The sequence below is a fragment of the Palaemon carinicauda genome, chromosome 1, assembly GCF_036898095.1.
Source record: "Palaemon carinicauda isolate YSFRI2023 chromosome 1, ASM3689809v2, whole genome shotgun sequence".
In the NCBI taxonomy this organism is placed as follows: domain Eukaryota; kingdom Metazoa; phylum Arthropoda; class Malacostraca; order Decapoda; family Palaemonidae; genus Palaemon; species Palaemon carinicauda.
This window is the reverse complement of record NC_090725.1, coordinates 97,632,937-97,649,296: the sequence shown is the minus strand read 5'-3', so window position 1 is coordinate 97,649,296 and position 16,360 is coordinate 97,632,937. Positions and strand designations below refer to the sequence as shown.

The 16,360-nt window shown below is 47.8% G+C and overlaps 1 protein-coding gene across 6 annotated transcripts in view; it reads left to right on the top strand.

Moving 5' to 3' along the window:
- The first annotated feature begins 2,236 nt into the window (after window positions 1-2,236).
- The window catches only part of AMPKalpha (AMP-activated protein kinase alpha subunit), a 238,031-nt gene continuing 223,907 nt past the window's right edge, over window positions 2,237-16,360 (top strand). For 2 of the 6 annotated variants that reach the window (XM_068382861.1, XM_068382869.1), the window contains exon 1: window positions 2,239-2,490. In XM_068382861.1, the coding sequence (XP_068238962.1) occupies window positions 2,379-2,490 (112 nt within the window). In that variant the 5' untranslated portion in view covers window positions 2,239-2,378. Of the gene's footprint in view, window positions 2,491-16,360 lie in introns of all 6 variants that reach the window. The other 4 variants (XM_068382854.1, XM_068382877.1, XM_068382895.1 and 1 more) reach the window with 4 other exon arrangements.

The following is a 16,360-nucleotide window of genomic DNA, read 5'->3' as shown; positions in this document are numbered from 1 at the left end:
CCTGTGGTGTTATATTCAATTTTTCTACATTTCAGTTCTGCACACTGAATATACGCATAAATTATATATATATATATATATATATATATATATATATATATATATATATATATATATATATACACACATACACTTAGGCTCGGTCTTTGACATATATGTAACTATCAATATATATGGATAAACATGTGGCTAATGTCATCTCACATCGAAAATCTCTTACATATGATGACCTTCTTACAATTTCAAATGTAGTACAGAAGTCCATTGATTGTAATCAGGACGTTTGTAAGATTGCCCTTGATTTTAGTGTTGCCTTTGACAGTGTTAATCATGAGGCCTTCGTATTTAAACGCAAACAATTGGGAGTAGGTGGGACTTTAATTTCTTAGTAGCATTATTGCATTTTTTGAGTGATTGATTGCAAAATAAAGTATTTGTTGATGGGCACCATAATGAGTATAAGAAAATGATAACTGATGTTCCTCAGGATAGTTTTCGTAGCCCATTACTTTTCATATTTCATACACATGATGGCGTGTGGTTTTGCCTAGAAAACAAGCTCATAGCACATACAGATTATACTCCCTCTTACCATTAATTCCTTCTCCTGAATGCTGATCCGGGGTTGCTAATTCCATTGGTGTTTGGGTCAAGTTATTGGGATGAAATTAAATCCTAACAAAACTTAAAGTATAATTGTAACTATGCTGAGGACAGTGGCTCCTCAGCATCCAGATCTCTGCATTGATAATGTCTCCCTAACTATGTACAACTCCTTTAATAGCTTAGGCATGATTCTTGATTGCAAATTTACTTTTGAGAAACAGATTCTATCTGTTTCTTCTTCAACTGTAAAAATCTGATTTATTGAGTGTTTTAATAATTCCGGTGATGCAATCTATTTTGGAAACTTTTTCTTTAATTTTACCTTGTTTCGGGTATTCTTTTTGGTATTGTCTTCAGCTGCCGACTCTCATCTTAGTTTGGTGGACAAAACCTTATTGAATTTCTTATTCATTATCTTGATATTAAACTCTGGCACCGTCGTTCAATTAGTTCTTTATGTATGTTGTTTGTGACTCTTCATAATTCTGATCATCCTTTGCATTCTTAACAGGCTTGTCTCTTTCACCTTAATGTTCAACAATGCGTAGTAATCTAGAAGTGTTATTCTAGCTGTGAGCAGATTGTGGAATGATCTTCCTATTCCCAACCAGGCAATTGAATCGATGGAACTTTAGAAGTCCAAACTTGCAGTGAATGTTTTTATGTTGAACAGACTGATATATAATTGTCTCTCTTCATTGTTTAACTAACAGATTTATTCTAACATCGTTACTGATCTGAAGATATTTCATATTCATTACTTATATATAGTTCATTTATTTAGTTTCCTAACTGATTTATTTTTCCTGTTTGAGCCCTTTGGTTGTTAACATCTTGCTTTTCCAACTAGGGTTGTAGTACATAGACATTTAACTTAGAAATAAAAATATTTATAAAGAGATTAACATATTTGGAAATTTACAAAGAAGTTATTTGATAAATGGCTTTGAAGACGACATTGTTGTTGTCTTGTGGAGCACAGGGCAACAATATCCCCCCAAACCAAGTTATTTATCAAATAATTTATTTGTCTCTATAAATATCTAAATCTATTCACATATATTCGATTTTTTTAATTCAATTAAAATAAATTTCTATTGCATTTAATGACACGAGATTGACAGTTGCTTATACAAATTCACGAAAGATGTCTAGAGGACTCAAAATATAGGACAAATAGCAGAAAGAATTTTCTAGATATTTTGATTTATTTTCCTTATTCGTAATTATACCATTTTCATTGTTAATATATTAAGGCCTAATTATTGTGCTTGAATAAAGACGTATATAATGAAATATTGATAAGCCTTGTGCATTTTTAACTTCACAAAATATTATACTATTGTATTTGACAATCTAACAAGGGCAGGCTTCACTAATGGCCAATAGCCATATATCAAATGTATAAGGATAAACAGTTGATGTATGAAAAGAACACTTTATCGAAATTGTCAAATTAAATTTTCAATGCAATATTCACAAGATATTATACTGCTGGTCCAAATTCAAAGTTCCATCAATGATAATATAAGCAATAATTTGTTGTTCAGTATCATGCCCATCACCTGTATCTATTAAATTTTTTATTTATATTTCAGTGATCAAGCAGAGGTCTATTTGAGGGGGATCTATGAAAACGATCAGTAGGTGCTTTTGCGTCGTCTGTCCCTGAAACTGAAGGATATAGTTCGACTAGGCTGTATGTTTGCAAATTATAAACAAGAGTAAATCCCTCTATTTTTCCGAGTCTCGGTTACTACACTTCAAAAAAAATGGAGATAAGTCAAGGACAGGGCCCAGGTTCCCAAACCATTACCTTAATGAAAATTGGTCATTATCAAATTGGAAACACCTTAGGATCTGGAACTTTTGGCAAAGTCAAATGTAAGTATAGCCTAGAATAAACTACGGTAGTATTAAACAAGACCATCAGTATAGACCATTAACTTGATTTAATTTGAAACACTTTTATACCAAAAAAAAAACAAAAAAACAAAATAGGAAGTTCTGTGTTGACTGAGGTCCCGTTTGTAGGTCGGCGGACACAGGTAGCCCCATTCATAGAATAAGCAAAGTAGTAAACAAATTTTGGTGCAGGTTTAGTATGTGGCCTACCTTTTTTTTTTTTATTCTGGTTTGGTAATTGGCCTACCTGGCTTGTTAGGTAAGTTAAGGTTAGGTCAGGTCAGGTCAGGTCAGGTCACATCACATACTAATACAGATAGGATTTTATAGGCCATATTCGAAAGATAGCCCACATACTAACCCGGCACCCAAACTTCTAACCAAACCAAATATGTAAACTACATTATATAAAGTATATTTCCTACTCGTTATTGTGTATTTTTTTCCATATTTGATCTTGAATATTGGGCATACCATCCTTCGGTACTATGACTGGGAACTGCGTAAACAATATTCTCAGTGTCCGAGTACACCAACATGGAAGTGACCTCCATGGTGATCCTATAGGTGACCTCCTAGTTAGGCCCCCCATTCATGTGAAGTTGCTGCCTTCAGGTCTCTGGTTAGGGTTGGGGCTTCAGTGGCCGAACAAACCAAATCATACCATACATTACACAAGTCGAGTTATTTTTAACTTTAAATTTTCATAATTCCTTTTGAATATTCTTTGCATTTGATATTCCATAAACATGTATATTTGTATTTATTGATAAACGACACAAAATCTTTTGTCAAACCAGAAATCAGACTTTACGCTAACCTAATAAATGAGTGCTTCTCCAACAAATTTAACCATTGACTGAAAATAGGCCCGCAATGCCTGCTTGTCGAAGGCACCTTCCATACATTAAGCCATGCTCAAACAGATCTCAAGTTGTCCGGTCGCCTGTGAGCTTGTACCATACAATGAAAAGTGCTGTACATGCAACGATATGGTTAAACCACACTCACAGCTTCTCAGGATCTACCAGACCTTGAGAAAAAAAAATATTTACAGATTAAGTTGTGTCAGGGATGATGGCAGTTACTTTTAGTTCATCAGTCAGCCAACCAGTGGACCAACTGGGTGCTCAAGAGGAGGAACTCTGTAGCGGCTAGATTTGCCAGGAAAATTGGGCAATGTGAGGGGTTGGCACCTTGGAATTCCTTGATTCAACACAGCCTGGCCCTCATCCCAGCCAGGCAAGTTAAAGACTGTGGAAAAAAGCTAGGTCTGTTTCTCCCACCTTTTCTTCATCTCAAAGAGCCTCTGAAGATGATCAGCCTTATCTGTCCCGTTCTGGCCAAACCAGAAGAGGAAGGGACAGGAGAGGAACCAGAGAATGCCAGACCTGGCAGTCCTCTCCTGCAATTGCTATGAGTCAGGGGATGCCTGTCAAGCCAGTGTGCAAGGTCGCGGTATCACAAGTCTGAGAAATGGACGATAGTTTTTCAGGCCGGATACTGCTTCCTGTCCTTTATTATTATTACTAGCTAAGCTACAACCCTAGTTGGAAAAGCTGGATGCTACAAACCCAAGGGCTCCAACAGGGAAAAATAGCCCAGTGAGAAAAGGGAATTTGGAAATAAATAAATGATATGAGGAAAAATGAACAACTAAAATAAAATATTTTAAAAACAGTAACAACATCAAAACAGATATTTCATATATAAACTATAAAAAGAGACTTCTGTCAGCCTGTTCAGCATAAAAACGTTTGCTGCAACTGATTATTATACGATAAATGTCATGCTTTCATATGAATAATTTTGATTTGGTATAATTTGAAAAGGATTTTCTTACCACTGAGTATAAGTATGTGAGAGAAGAGGTTTGGTGGAAGAGGAAACCTTTGATTGAAGGCATTGGAGAGGGTGCATCAGGCAACTGACCCTTTAATGTGGGGATCACTTAGATTCAGACAGTTTTTACGCTGTTATCTTACAATTACCAAGAGTAAGGGAGGATTCACTGGATTTCTGGAGTTTAACAAAGGAAACAAGTGATGTTAAGAGCTTGTGAAGCTCATCACTATCGAAAGATGGTTGAATTTGTATTTGTTCCTTAACTGAATACAAACCACGCTGTTTACATGGGGTAATTACTTCGGTGCAGCCGATGACGAGCCATAAAGTTTTAACGAGGGTTTCCTAGCCCACCGCTAGTTAGCGGGGGGGGAGGGGTAGCTTGCTACCCCTCCACCCTCACACACACCGGTGATTCGGCCACTTTACTTTTGGCTCGGAGAGACGACAGACCTGTCAGCGCTCTCCTCTCTTTGACTGCCATAATTTTTTGTTTGCTTTTTCTTACAGTGTTTGTGTGTGAAGTTGGCCTCTATTATCATCATGCGCACTTGCCCTGGTCTTTCCGGCCGCCCTTATGGAACCTTTATGTCGGCCGTGGAGACGGATCCACACTCCTTATGCCCGCAGTGTAGGGGCCAACGGTGTGATAGTGCTAATTTGTGTATCGAGTGTAGGGAGTGGTCTACCTCCCAGTGGGAGAGGTTTGCCCGGCGACGTAAGAAGAAGGCTAAACGGGATCGTTCTCCTTCCGAAAGTTCTCGGGGGCGAGAAAATCCTAGGTCTTCTTCTCCCGCCGCCCATTCCTCCTCCGAAGCTCCCGCTCGGGCGGCCTCTTATGAGGGGCCGGCGAACGGTAGCGTAGACCGTAATATTGATATTGACCGATCCCGTGGTAAGGGGGAGAGGCCCGCTGCCTACCATAGCGAGGCGGCTGCTCCTCCCCCCTCGGAGGAGGTAGTTATGTCTAACAAGGATCTTTTTCAGCTTTGGGCTTCCTTGGGGCTACAGGGTTCGCCCTCCAAGGCAGCCTTGTTTGACATGGTCAAACAGGGTGCGGCCGCCGAACAATCGTCAACTACAGCGGAAATAGATCCTCTGTCTGTAGTTGACGTAGTTGTTTCGGAAACATCCCATGGATCTGTCCAAACACCTGTTGTGACTGTGGTAGCTGAAGGCTCTGTCTCTCCCTCCGGACACACTTCGAGGGAGGAGCGGAGTCCTACGGTCTCTCCTTCCACTGAGATTCCCTCTCAAGGGAGTTCTCTGGTAGTGACGCCTCTTCGGAGGCCCTTCGATGGTCAGCTTGCTGATCCCACGGCCCCTCGTGGGCGTATAAGGCGGAAGGCTCGCCCTCCCCTTCGCCGTAGAGGTCTTCCTTCTCCCTTTAAGGGGGTTAGGAGGCTCCTCTTTGGCTTGTCGTCCCCACAATCCTCTGCGGAGGAGGCGACTCGCCGCTCTCCTGTCCTGCCAGCTACCACCCTAGACCTCTCCGGGGATCGTTCGCGTTCCCCTTTGGAGGATGGTCGTCCGTCGGGACAAGGGTCTCCTCAACCATCGACTTCGAAGGCTGCTGATGCGCTTTACGCGCCCCCTGAGTCTGCCATTGCGCAGTCTCCTGGCCCTTCGGGGTCTCAGGGACTTGAGCGCAAAACTGCGCCTCTCGTCTCTAAGCGTAAGGCTCTGCCTGCGCCCGTTGCTGTTGTTCCTGTTGTTGCTGACAAAGCGCTTCGGCGCTCACCTGTAGGCGTTCGCGCCTCTGATCCTGTTACCCGCCAGGGTTCCCATGCGCGCCCACGCCCTTCGTCAACTGTTCCTGATGCAGCGCGCAAGCGCTCAAAGGCGCCCGCGCGCCCACCTTTACCAGCACTTCCACGCCCCCCAGTTCCTGTTATATCGCACGCGATTCCAAAGGTGCCTGAGTCGGCGCCCACAGGTTCCTACGGACTCGCTGCGCCCTTTGGGGGAAAAACGCGGCGCGCGTTCACCCCCTGTTCCTGTATCACCACCGCGTGCGGTCCAACAAGTTCCGGAGTTGGCGCACAGGCGCCCACAGGTTCTCGTGGACTCGTCGCGCCCTATAGGGGGAAAGCGCGACGCGCGATCGCCCCCCGGTTCCTGTCACTTCGCGTGGTCCAAAAGGTTCCAGAGTCGGCGCACAGGCGCCCACAGGTTCCTTCAGACTCGTCGCTCCCGACGGGGGAAGATCGCGTCGATTCCATCCGCTATGCGCTCTCCATCGCACGCTGTTAAAGAGGTTTGCGATGCGCTTTCACGCGCGGATATTGTTCCAGCTTCCGCGCGTTCTCCAACGCGATCGCGTGGCGCGCTGACTCAACACGTAGCTCTGGGGTTGGCTAAGTTAGCGCACAGGCGCCCACAGCCTCCTCTGGAATCGCGCGAGCCTGCTGCCGACAATGTCGCGCGCGACCCCCATCTGTCGCGCCCAGTCCCAGCTACGCGCCCTGTGCCTGTGTTCAAGGCGACTGTGAGCGTTCCTCATGCCGTTCGCAACCCGCGACCTCCGAAACAGCCTGTTCCAGATGCGCGATATGCGCGCCAACAATCGCCAGCGCAGTTAACAAACTCGCAAGCGAATAGGGTGATCCCTCCCGACTGTCGCCCACAGGTCTCGGGATTCTGCTATAATTCCATCGCCTTCGCGGCGAGTTCTCCCAGACACGCGCACAGGCGCCCCTGTCATATCGCTCCCTTCCGGCTCCCACCAGGTCTCTGCGCACCCGCGCGTTCGGGCAGTTCCTGATCGTCGTACACCGACTCCTTCACTATCACGCTCTCGCGACCTTATTCCGGCCCGCTCTCCAAGATATGTCCGCGCCATTGATTCACCTGCGCGCCATCGCTTTGCGGCCGCCCCTGCGGGTGCGCGCGCGCGCAATTTTCCAGCATCTCCCGCCCGCGCGGGCGCGATTGGGTTCGCGCTCGCGATATTCCAGCCTCGCGTTACGCTAACGCGCGCGACCCTGTGCAGGGCCCGATTCACGAGCCCCAACGCGACCGCCGCCAGGCGGATTCTTCCTTGTCTCGCTCCCCCCCTCCGTAAGCGCAGACCAGCGCGCTCGCCAGAGGGGGCCGCTCCCCAGATAGATCTAGGGATTCTTCTTTTACAGCCCAGAAGGCGAACCCTCGTGTGTGTACTCCTTTTAGGGATCCATCGGTCCCCTTCCCTCCAGAGGGAGTGTCTGCCAGCGCCGCTGTCAGTCAACAGCCGTGGTTTGATACCCTTCTCAGAGCTCTTGTACGGGCTATGAAGCCTGCCGCCTCTGACTCGAGTCGCGAACCAGTGGCAGTTTCCTCCCCCCTGAAGAGGAAGAGAGGAGTCCCTCCCGTGGATCTTCCTCCGAGACCTAGGCTATCTCCTCGCAGATCCTAAGGCAAGGTTCCTACTCCTCCTCAGACCTTCTCGCCTTCCCCTGCGGAGGAGGAATACCCCTCCTCAGGGGAGTCGGTCGGAGAGGATGTCCTCCCCATCGCACCAATGGAGGAAGTTCGCCCTCCTCCCGAGAGGTCCCCTCGTCTTGAGGTGGAGAAGGACCTACCACCTTCGCTTTTGGAGTCCTGTATCCCTCCCAGGAGGGAATCTAAGGACTCTAAGACTATTCCTAAATCATCGGCCAGGATCAGACAGGAGCAGCCTAGGCCGGTCGAGGATATTCACGCGTCCCCCCAGGAAGAGCCCTTGGGGTCAGGAGACTTCGCTGCGAGTCCATCAGGAGGCGAGCGCCAAGAATCGGAACATGCATTCTCGGCCACTGAGATCCAGAGTCATGAGAAGGTCATTAAGGGTGCCATGCAAGCCGCTTCATGGCTAGACTTCTGGCTGGGTTCTCTGGGCATTCTGGTGCAGTCCGAGGATCTGTCCAAGGAAAGCACCAGGAAAGCTCTGGAGACCTTCCTCCTCTCGGGCACTCGGACCATCGAGTCCCTGTCCCACCAGGTTACCAGCTTGTGGGCCAACACGATCCTCAAGAGTCGGGACGCAGTGGCGGAGAGGTTTCATCAGAAGGTCCCCAGCGCCGAGGCTAGTAGGCTCAGACACTCTTCTGTCCTCAGCAAGAGTCTGTTCGAGCCTAAGGACGTGGAGCGTACTGCCAAGAGGTGGAGGCAGTCCAATCAGGATTCCCTCATCCATAGAGCCCTGACATCAAGGCCCTACAAGCCTCCGGCAGTACAGCAGCCCCGCCCTGCCAAGGACACGAAGAAGACAGCTGTTACAGCGAAGCCCAAGGTGTCTAAGCCCTTTCCTGCCAAGGGCAGAAGGGGCAAGAAGTCCTCCAGGGGGAACAAGAACCCTAGAGGCACTGCCGAGGCCGGAAACGCTAGGGGTGGCAATCCCCCTGCATGTCCACCAGTGGGGGGATGCCTTCAGAGTTGCGCAGCAGGGTGGCAGCAACTCCGGGCGGATGCCTGGACGATCTCTGTGATCTCTCAAGGGTATCGCGTCCCGTTCACGGCATCTCTACCTCCCCTGACAGCAGATCCAGTGTCACTGAGCTCTCTTGCCATTGGGTCGGCAAAAGGGCAGGCCCTTCGGGCCGAAGTCCGGACCATGTTGGAGAAGAACACGCTCCAAGAGGTCGTGGACGGGTCCCCAGGCTTCTACAGTCGACTCTTTCTTGTGAAAAAGGAGTCTGGAGGCTGGAGACCAGTCATCGATCTCTCGACACTGACCGGGTTTGTCAAGCAGACTCCGTTCAGCATGGAGACGGCAGACACGGTCAGACTTGCAGTGAGACCGCGGGATTTCATGTGCACTCTGGATCTGAAGGACGCGTACTTCCAGATCCCAATCCATCCGTCTTCAAGGAAGTACCTAAGATTTTGCCTAGATCACAAGCTCTACCAGTTCAAGGTGTTGTGTTTCGGTCTCTCCACAGCACCTCAGGTGTTCACCAGAGTCTTCACCGTCATCTCTTCATGGGCACACAGGACCGGCATCCGTCTCCTTCGTTACCTGGACGACTGGCTGGTCCTGGCAGACTCGGAGGTTTCCCTTCTCCACCACCGAGACAAGCTCCTCGAGGTTTGTCGGGATCTGGGGATCGTGGTAAACCTCGAGAAGTCTTCTCTGCAGCCGTCTCAGAGGCTGGTTTATCTAGGTATGATCATAGACACCAATCTCCACAAAGCCTTCCCATCAGACGAAAGGATTTCCAGGCTGAGGAAGGTCACGAGACCTTTCCTCACTCGAGAAGAACTCCCAGCCCAATCGTGGCTTTGTCTCCTCAGTCACCTTTCCTCTCTAACCCGCCTCGTTCCCAGCAGTCGCCTCAGGATGAGATCCCTTCAGTGGCGGCTGAAGTCCCGATGGAGTCAAGGTCTCGACTCCTCGGACATCTTGATCCCAATGGGATCGGCGGAACAGTCGGACCTGGAGTGGTGGGTGGCGGAAGAGAACCTACGAAAGGGAGTGGATCTTCTCGTTTCCCCCCCAGATTTGATGTTGTTTTCGGACGCGTCAAACAAAGGGTGGGGGGCCCATGTGCTGAACCACAGGGCCTCCGGCCTGTGGTCAGAATCAGAAAAGTACCTTCATATAAACCTGCTGGAGATGAAGGCCGTCTTTCTGGGCCTTCAAAAGTTCCATCAAGTCCTGGCGGGTCACTCCGTAGTGGCTTACATCAACAAGCAGGGAGGTACATTTTCGGAACTACTATCCCATCTTGCAGTAGAGATCCTGAGATGGTCCGAGGTCCACTCGATATCACTTACAGCTCGCTTCATTCCAGGCAAGAGGAATGTGCTCGCCGACAGTCTGAGCCGAACGACGCAGATAGTGAGTACCGAGTGGTCTTTGGATCCTCTGATAGCCAACAAAGTCTTGACTTTGTGGGGTTCCCCGACTGTGGATCTGTTCGCTACGGCATTGAACACCAAGCTTCCGCTGTACTGCTCCCCAGTCCTGGACCCCAAGGCTCTCTGGCAAGATGCCTTCCAACAACAGTGGGACAACGTCGAACTGTACGCCTTTCCCCCGTTTTGTCTGATGAGGAGGGTCCTAAACAAGACTAGAATATCGGTCAATCTCTCGATGACTTTGATAGCTCCGCTGTGGCATCACGCGGAGTGGTTTCCAGACCTTCTGCTGCTCCTCACGGAGATCCTGAGGGAACTCCCTCCACGTCGCGAGCTACTCAAACAACCACACTCCAACATCTTCCACAAAGCCGTAGCTTCGCTTCGACTTCACTCCTGGAGACTATCCAGCATCTCCTTAAAGGGAGAGGCTTTTCGCAACAAGTTGCAGAAAGGATGTCTGGTCACCTGCGCCGGTCATCCGCAGGAGTCTACCAGGTGAAGTGGCGAGTTTTCTGTGGTTGGTGTCGTGGAAGGGGTATCTCTCCCCTCGATGCCACTCTACCAGCAATAGCGGAGTTCCTTGTGTACCTGCGGGAAGAAATGCGCCTTTCAGTCCCGGCAGTGAAAGGCTATCGCTCAGCCTTAAGTCTTGCCTTCAGGCTCAAAGGAATGGACATTTCCTCCTCGCTGGAACTGTCCCTGCTCATACGAAGTTATGAACTTACCTGCCCTCAGTCGGAAGTGAGACCTCCTCCTTGGAACGTGGTTCTAGTCCTCAGGTCTCTTAAGAGGCCTCCCTACGAACCATTACGCCAGGCTTCGGATCGCCACCTTACCTGGAAGACGGTGTTCCTGCTAGCTTTGGCCTCGGCCAAGCGAGTTGGCGAGCTACATGGTCTCTCATACGACGTCGCCCATTCAAGGGGATGGGGGAAGGTGACGTTCAGCTTCGTCCCTGAGTTTGTTGCCAAGACTCAGAACCCGGGAGTGCAGGACCCTAGGTTCGACTCTTTCCAGGTCTCGAGTCTTCGTTCTGTGACAAATGACCCAGATCATCTCCTACTGTGCCCAGTTAGGAGTCTGAGGTTGTATCTGAAGAAAACAGCTGCAGTCTGGCCCCAGGTGCAAGCCTTGTTTGTTAGCACCGGGCCAACGAAGAAGAGGGTCACCAAAAACACCATCTCGGCCTGGATCCGTAAGGTAATCCACCTGGCCTTGAGTTCTGACCCTCCCCTGTCACGACGCCCTAGGGCGCACGATGTCAGGGGCGTAGCTGCGTCCCTGGCCTTCAAGAAGAACTTTTCTGTGACGCAGGTCCTGCAAGCCGGGGTCTGGAAGTGTCAGTCTACCTTCAGGGCCCACTACCTGCAAGACGTGACCCACAGGAGGCTCGATACATTTTCTATCGGCCCTGTGGTGGCTGCACAACAGCTGGTCTAACCTCAGGCTCCTAATTGGACAAGTAGCAGAGGGTTGAGGGCATTGTTACCCGGTTTTAGTCTGTGTGAATGAAAAGATCTGTCTGGCCCTTTTCTTTTCTTCATCCTCTCCTCCCTTGGAGAAAAACAGCATCCTGGTTCTTTGCACAGCTGACCTCGAACCTCTTCAGGTAAGCCATGCTTCCTTGTGTTTCTAGTATTAGCTTATAATACTGTTATGTCCCCATACCCTGACGAGGTGGTATTGGGTTGTCCTAGCCTAGATTTCCTTATTAAGGACTCCAGGTCAACTTCCTAGGACGTGTCACTGCTCACCTTCACACACAGCTTACGTAGGCCGCAGCAGTCCCTGACTGCCTGTGAGGTGCAGGGTCCCCGATCCTGGAGTTGCTTTATGAACTCAGGGTCGGGGACCCCGGGCAAGCCAAAGTCAGTATGGCAGGGGACTTACCTCCCTCCCTAAGGGTTGAGTCACCCCATGTAAATACTGTAGCGTGGTTTGTATTCAGTTAAGGAACAAATGACAAATTCGTAGATAATTTGTATTTTTCCTAACGATACAAACCTAGCTATTTACAGTTATGTGCCCGCCAGCCCTGTCCCCCAAGATAAGTCCTACCTCTAAGTAAAGTGGCCGAATCACCGGTGTATGTGAGGGTGGAGCCCCCCCCCCAAATAGCGGTGGGGTAGGAAACCCTCGTTAAAACTTTATGGCTCGTCATCAGCTGCGCCGAAGTAATTACCCCATGTAAATAGCTAGGTTTGTATCGTTAGGAAAAATACAAATTATCTACGAATTTGTCATGTTGTCTAAAGGTGCAGGTGTGTCAATAGTGTTGTTATCACTGCTAAATCAAATACTGTAGCATAGTCTTTCCCAGCTTCTCACCAGAGCTAACAGTAAGTTTTATTTTGTGCTAGAACTGTTAACTTGATAAGTAGCCATTGAAACGTATTTTTCCATGAGTGGTACAGTCAGTGAAATGCACTCTTCTCAAAGATTATTTAAATCACTGAATTGCCCCAGACACGATGCAATAAGGGAATATGGATCATTATCTCCCAGAAAGAACTCCCATGCATATTCCAGGCAATAATTGCTTACTAAACCAGGGGAAGACATCTTAAAACACAGTATGCAAACAATTTTGGTGTTTGATTGTGGCCGGTCAACGGAGATAACTGAAGACAAGACTACCTGATGTGGCAACCTGGGTAATTGTTGAAGCGAAAGAAAGAGAAAATTTTAAGATTTTTAAAATTTTACCGGAAAGTGTTCATTGAACCAAGCTTCTGAAGAAGTAATATGAATATTAGGGAAGGTTCATAGAAATAAATACAAATTACTGTAAGAATTTATGGTTGTTCGGTAACTGGAATGCAAACCACGCTATTTAATAGGGGTATTACTTTCGGCGTACCTGAAATGACGAGCCATTAATTTTTAATGAGGGTTTACTACCCACACCGCTAGTTAGCGCGGGTAGGGGAAGGTAGCTTGCTCCCCCCCCTCACACACCTGTGCATGAGCTCACTTTCCTCTCGGCTCGGATGGTAGTCGGACGTGTCCGCTCTCATCCTCGCCGTCATTTGGCAGCCATTTAACTGCTTTTGTCTTTTCTTTTTCTAGTTCTGTATACAGTGAACCCTCGCTACTTCGCGGTTCGACCATCGCGGATTCACCACTTCGCGGATTTTTTCCATAACTCATATATATACAGTAATATATATATATATATATGTATGCATGTATTTATGTATATATGTAGGTATGTATATGTGTATACATATAAATATATATATATATACACACACACACACACACACATATATATATATATATATATATATATATATATATATATATATATATATATATATATATATATATATATATATATATATATATATATATATCTAAAGTAGGAAGATGTGATGTAGTTCTAAGGGAAAAGTATGGGAAATATGTCTGGGTAATAAGCAAAGCTCTACCTCCAGTTTGTTTCTTCATTATGATCAGAGATAAATGTAAACAAAACATTGGTTGCCATTTTTTATCGTGCTTTTTAGCGTGTTTAGGAAATGCATGATATAAAATCACCTTTAATATTTGTGCCTGTTTTGGTTTAGGGTACTGTAGTACATGCATTAAGTGTTCTGTACATTAAAGGGTAGTTTGTTAACAGAACTACGTACAAGGGAAGGTTTTAAAATTCTGAATATACATGTTGAATAAATAGGTAAATATGGTGTCACTACTTCGCGGATTTTCACCTATCGCGGCCGCGACTGGAACCTATCTACCGCGATAAACGAGGGTTCACTGTATGTGAAGTTGGCCTCTGCGATCATGCACACCTTCCCTGGGTTTCCCGACCGTCCTTGTGGAACATTCATGTCAGCAGTCGAGACTGATCCTCACGCCCTTTGTCCTTCTTGTAGGGGCCAACGGTGTGATAGTAACAACAGGTGTAGTGAGTGTAGGGAGTGGTCTACCTCCCAGTGGGTGATGACGGAAGAAGAAGTCCAAACGGTATATTTCTCCTTCGAAGGTTTCTTTGAAAGGAGAAAAACCCAAGGCCATTTCTTCCATTGCCCAAACCACCTCCGAAGCTCCCACTCGGTCGGTCTCTTTTGAGAGACCGTCGAGTGGTAGCGTAGACCGATGTATTATTTACCAACCTCGGGACTCGAGAGATGACGTTGCTTCCCACAGCGAAGCAGCTCCACCTCTCCCCCCGGGGGAGGATATGTCACTAACCTCCTTGTTTCAGCTTTGGTCCTCCTTGGGGCTTACGGGTTCGCCCTCCAAGGAGGTTTTGCTTAACTACATCCGATTGGGTGCCACTGTCAAGCAATCGTCGTCACCGTCAGAGGTTGATCCTCTGTATCTTGTCGACGTTGTGGTGTCAGAGGTTTCCATTGCAGTATCACCCATCACCTCTGCCTCTCCAAACTCTACGGTAGCTGACGGCTTAGTTTCTCCCGTTCCTGTTCAACCTACGAGGGAGAAACTAAGTCCATCTACAGTCTCCTGCTATTGTTTCTCTCCCTCGGGGGAGTTCACTTACAGAGACTCCTCTTCGGAGAATTGCAGAAGGTCAGCTTGGTGATCCAACAGCCCCCAGAGGGCGCATTCGTCGGAAGGCTCGTCTTCCTCTTCGCCTTAGAGGCCTACCTTCACCTGCGGTAAGGAGGCGCCTCTTTGGTTCAACATCTTCGATGCAGTCCACCGCAGAGGAGCCTTGAGACCAATCATCTATCACTGCTCCTGCACTGGTCTTGGACTTTTTTGCAGATCGTTCACGATCTCCTTTGGTGGAAGGTCGTCCTTTTAAAGGACACGTCGACCTTCCATCCGACAGACCTGCCTACCTGCCGTCACCGTTTCTACATGGGCCTAACAAGGCTTCACCTAAGCACGCTATTGCGCGCCAACCACATACGCGCCAACGAGACCTGACGAACGCTCCTTAGTAGCTCGTCAGGCCCCATTACCAAACCCTAACACAGGGCATCAAGGGCGTATGCGCCAACACGCGCATACGCTCTAACAGGAGGATAGCTCCATCACGCGCTATGTGCGCCTATGCGCCTACGTTCTCCTGTGCGCCAGGTCTTGCCTGCACGCCCTGCGCTTATGTGCCAACATTCTCCTATGCGCCCACGCTCAGCTGTGCGCCAACACTCACCTGTGCGCCAGCTCTCACCTGCGCGCCAGCTCTCACCTGCGTGCCAGCTCTCACCTGCGCGCCATCAACCTCCTGTGCAATGGCGCTCTCCTGCGCGTCAGCGCTCTCCCGCGCGCCATCAGTCTCCTGCCCGCCCGCATACGCGACTATCATCCAACTCTCCTGCGCGCCATGCTGCGCATCATCATACGCACCAGGAAAAATCTGCGGGCCAACGATCTACTGAGAGTAGTACTTCTGGGAAGTCAGCAATGCTGGCTTCTCCCACGAGCCAACCAGTACCATCGCGCCAGCGCTCACCTGCGCGCCAGCCTTCTCCCCATAAGGATACGCGCGCGCGCCCTGCGCTCGGTCCCCCATCCTCTCCAAAGGATGCGCGCCAACATTCTCTCGCGCTCTCATGCGCCCCACATGATTCAACTGCGCGCCCGCGCGCTAGGGGTCTTTCTCCTGCGAGCCCGCGCCCTACGGCTGGTATAGATGCGCACTAACTCACTCTCCTGCGCGCCCGCGCACTCAACGTATTACAGTGAACCCTCGCTACTTCGCGGTTCGACCATCGCGGATTCACCACTTCGCGGATTTTTTCCATAACCCATATATATACAGTAATATATATATATATATATATATGTATATATATATATATATATATATGTATGCATGTATTTATGTATATATGTAGGTATGTATATGTGTATACATATAAATATATATATATATACACACACACACACACACATACACACACACATATATATATATATATATATATTTATATATATCTAAAGTAGGAAGATGTGATGTAGTTCTAAGGGAAAAGTATGGGAAATAGGTCTGGGTAATAAGCAAAGCTCTACCTCCAGTTTGTTTCTTCATTATGATCAGAGATAAATGTAAACAAAACATTGGTTGCCATTTTTTATCATGCTTTTTAGCATGTTTAGGAAATGCATGATATAAAATCACCTATAATATTTGTGCCTGTTTTAGTTTAGGGTACTGTAGTACATGCATTAAGTGTTCTGTACATTAAAGGGTAGTTTGTTAACA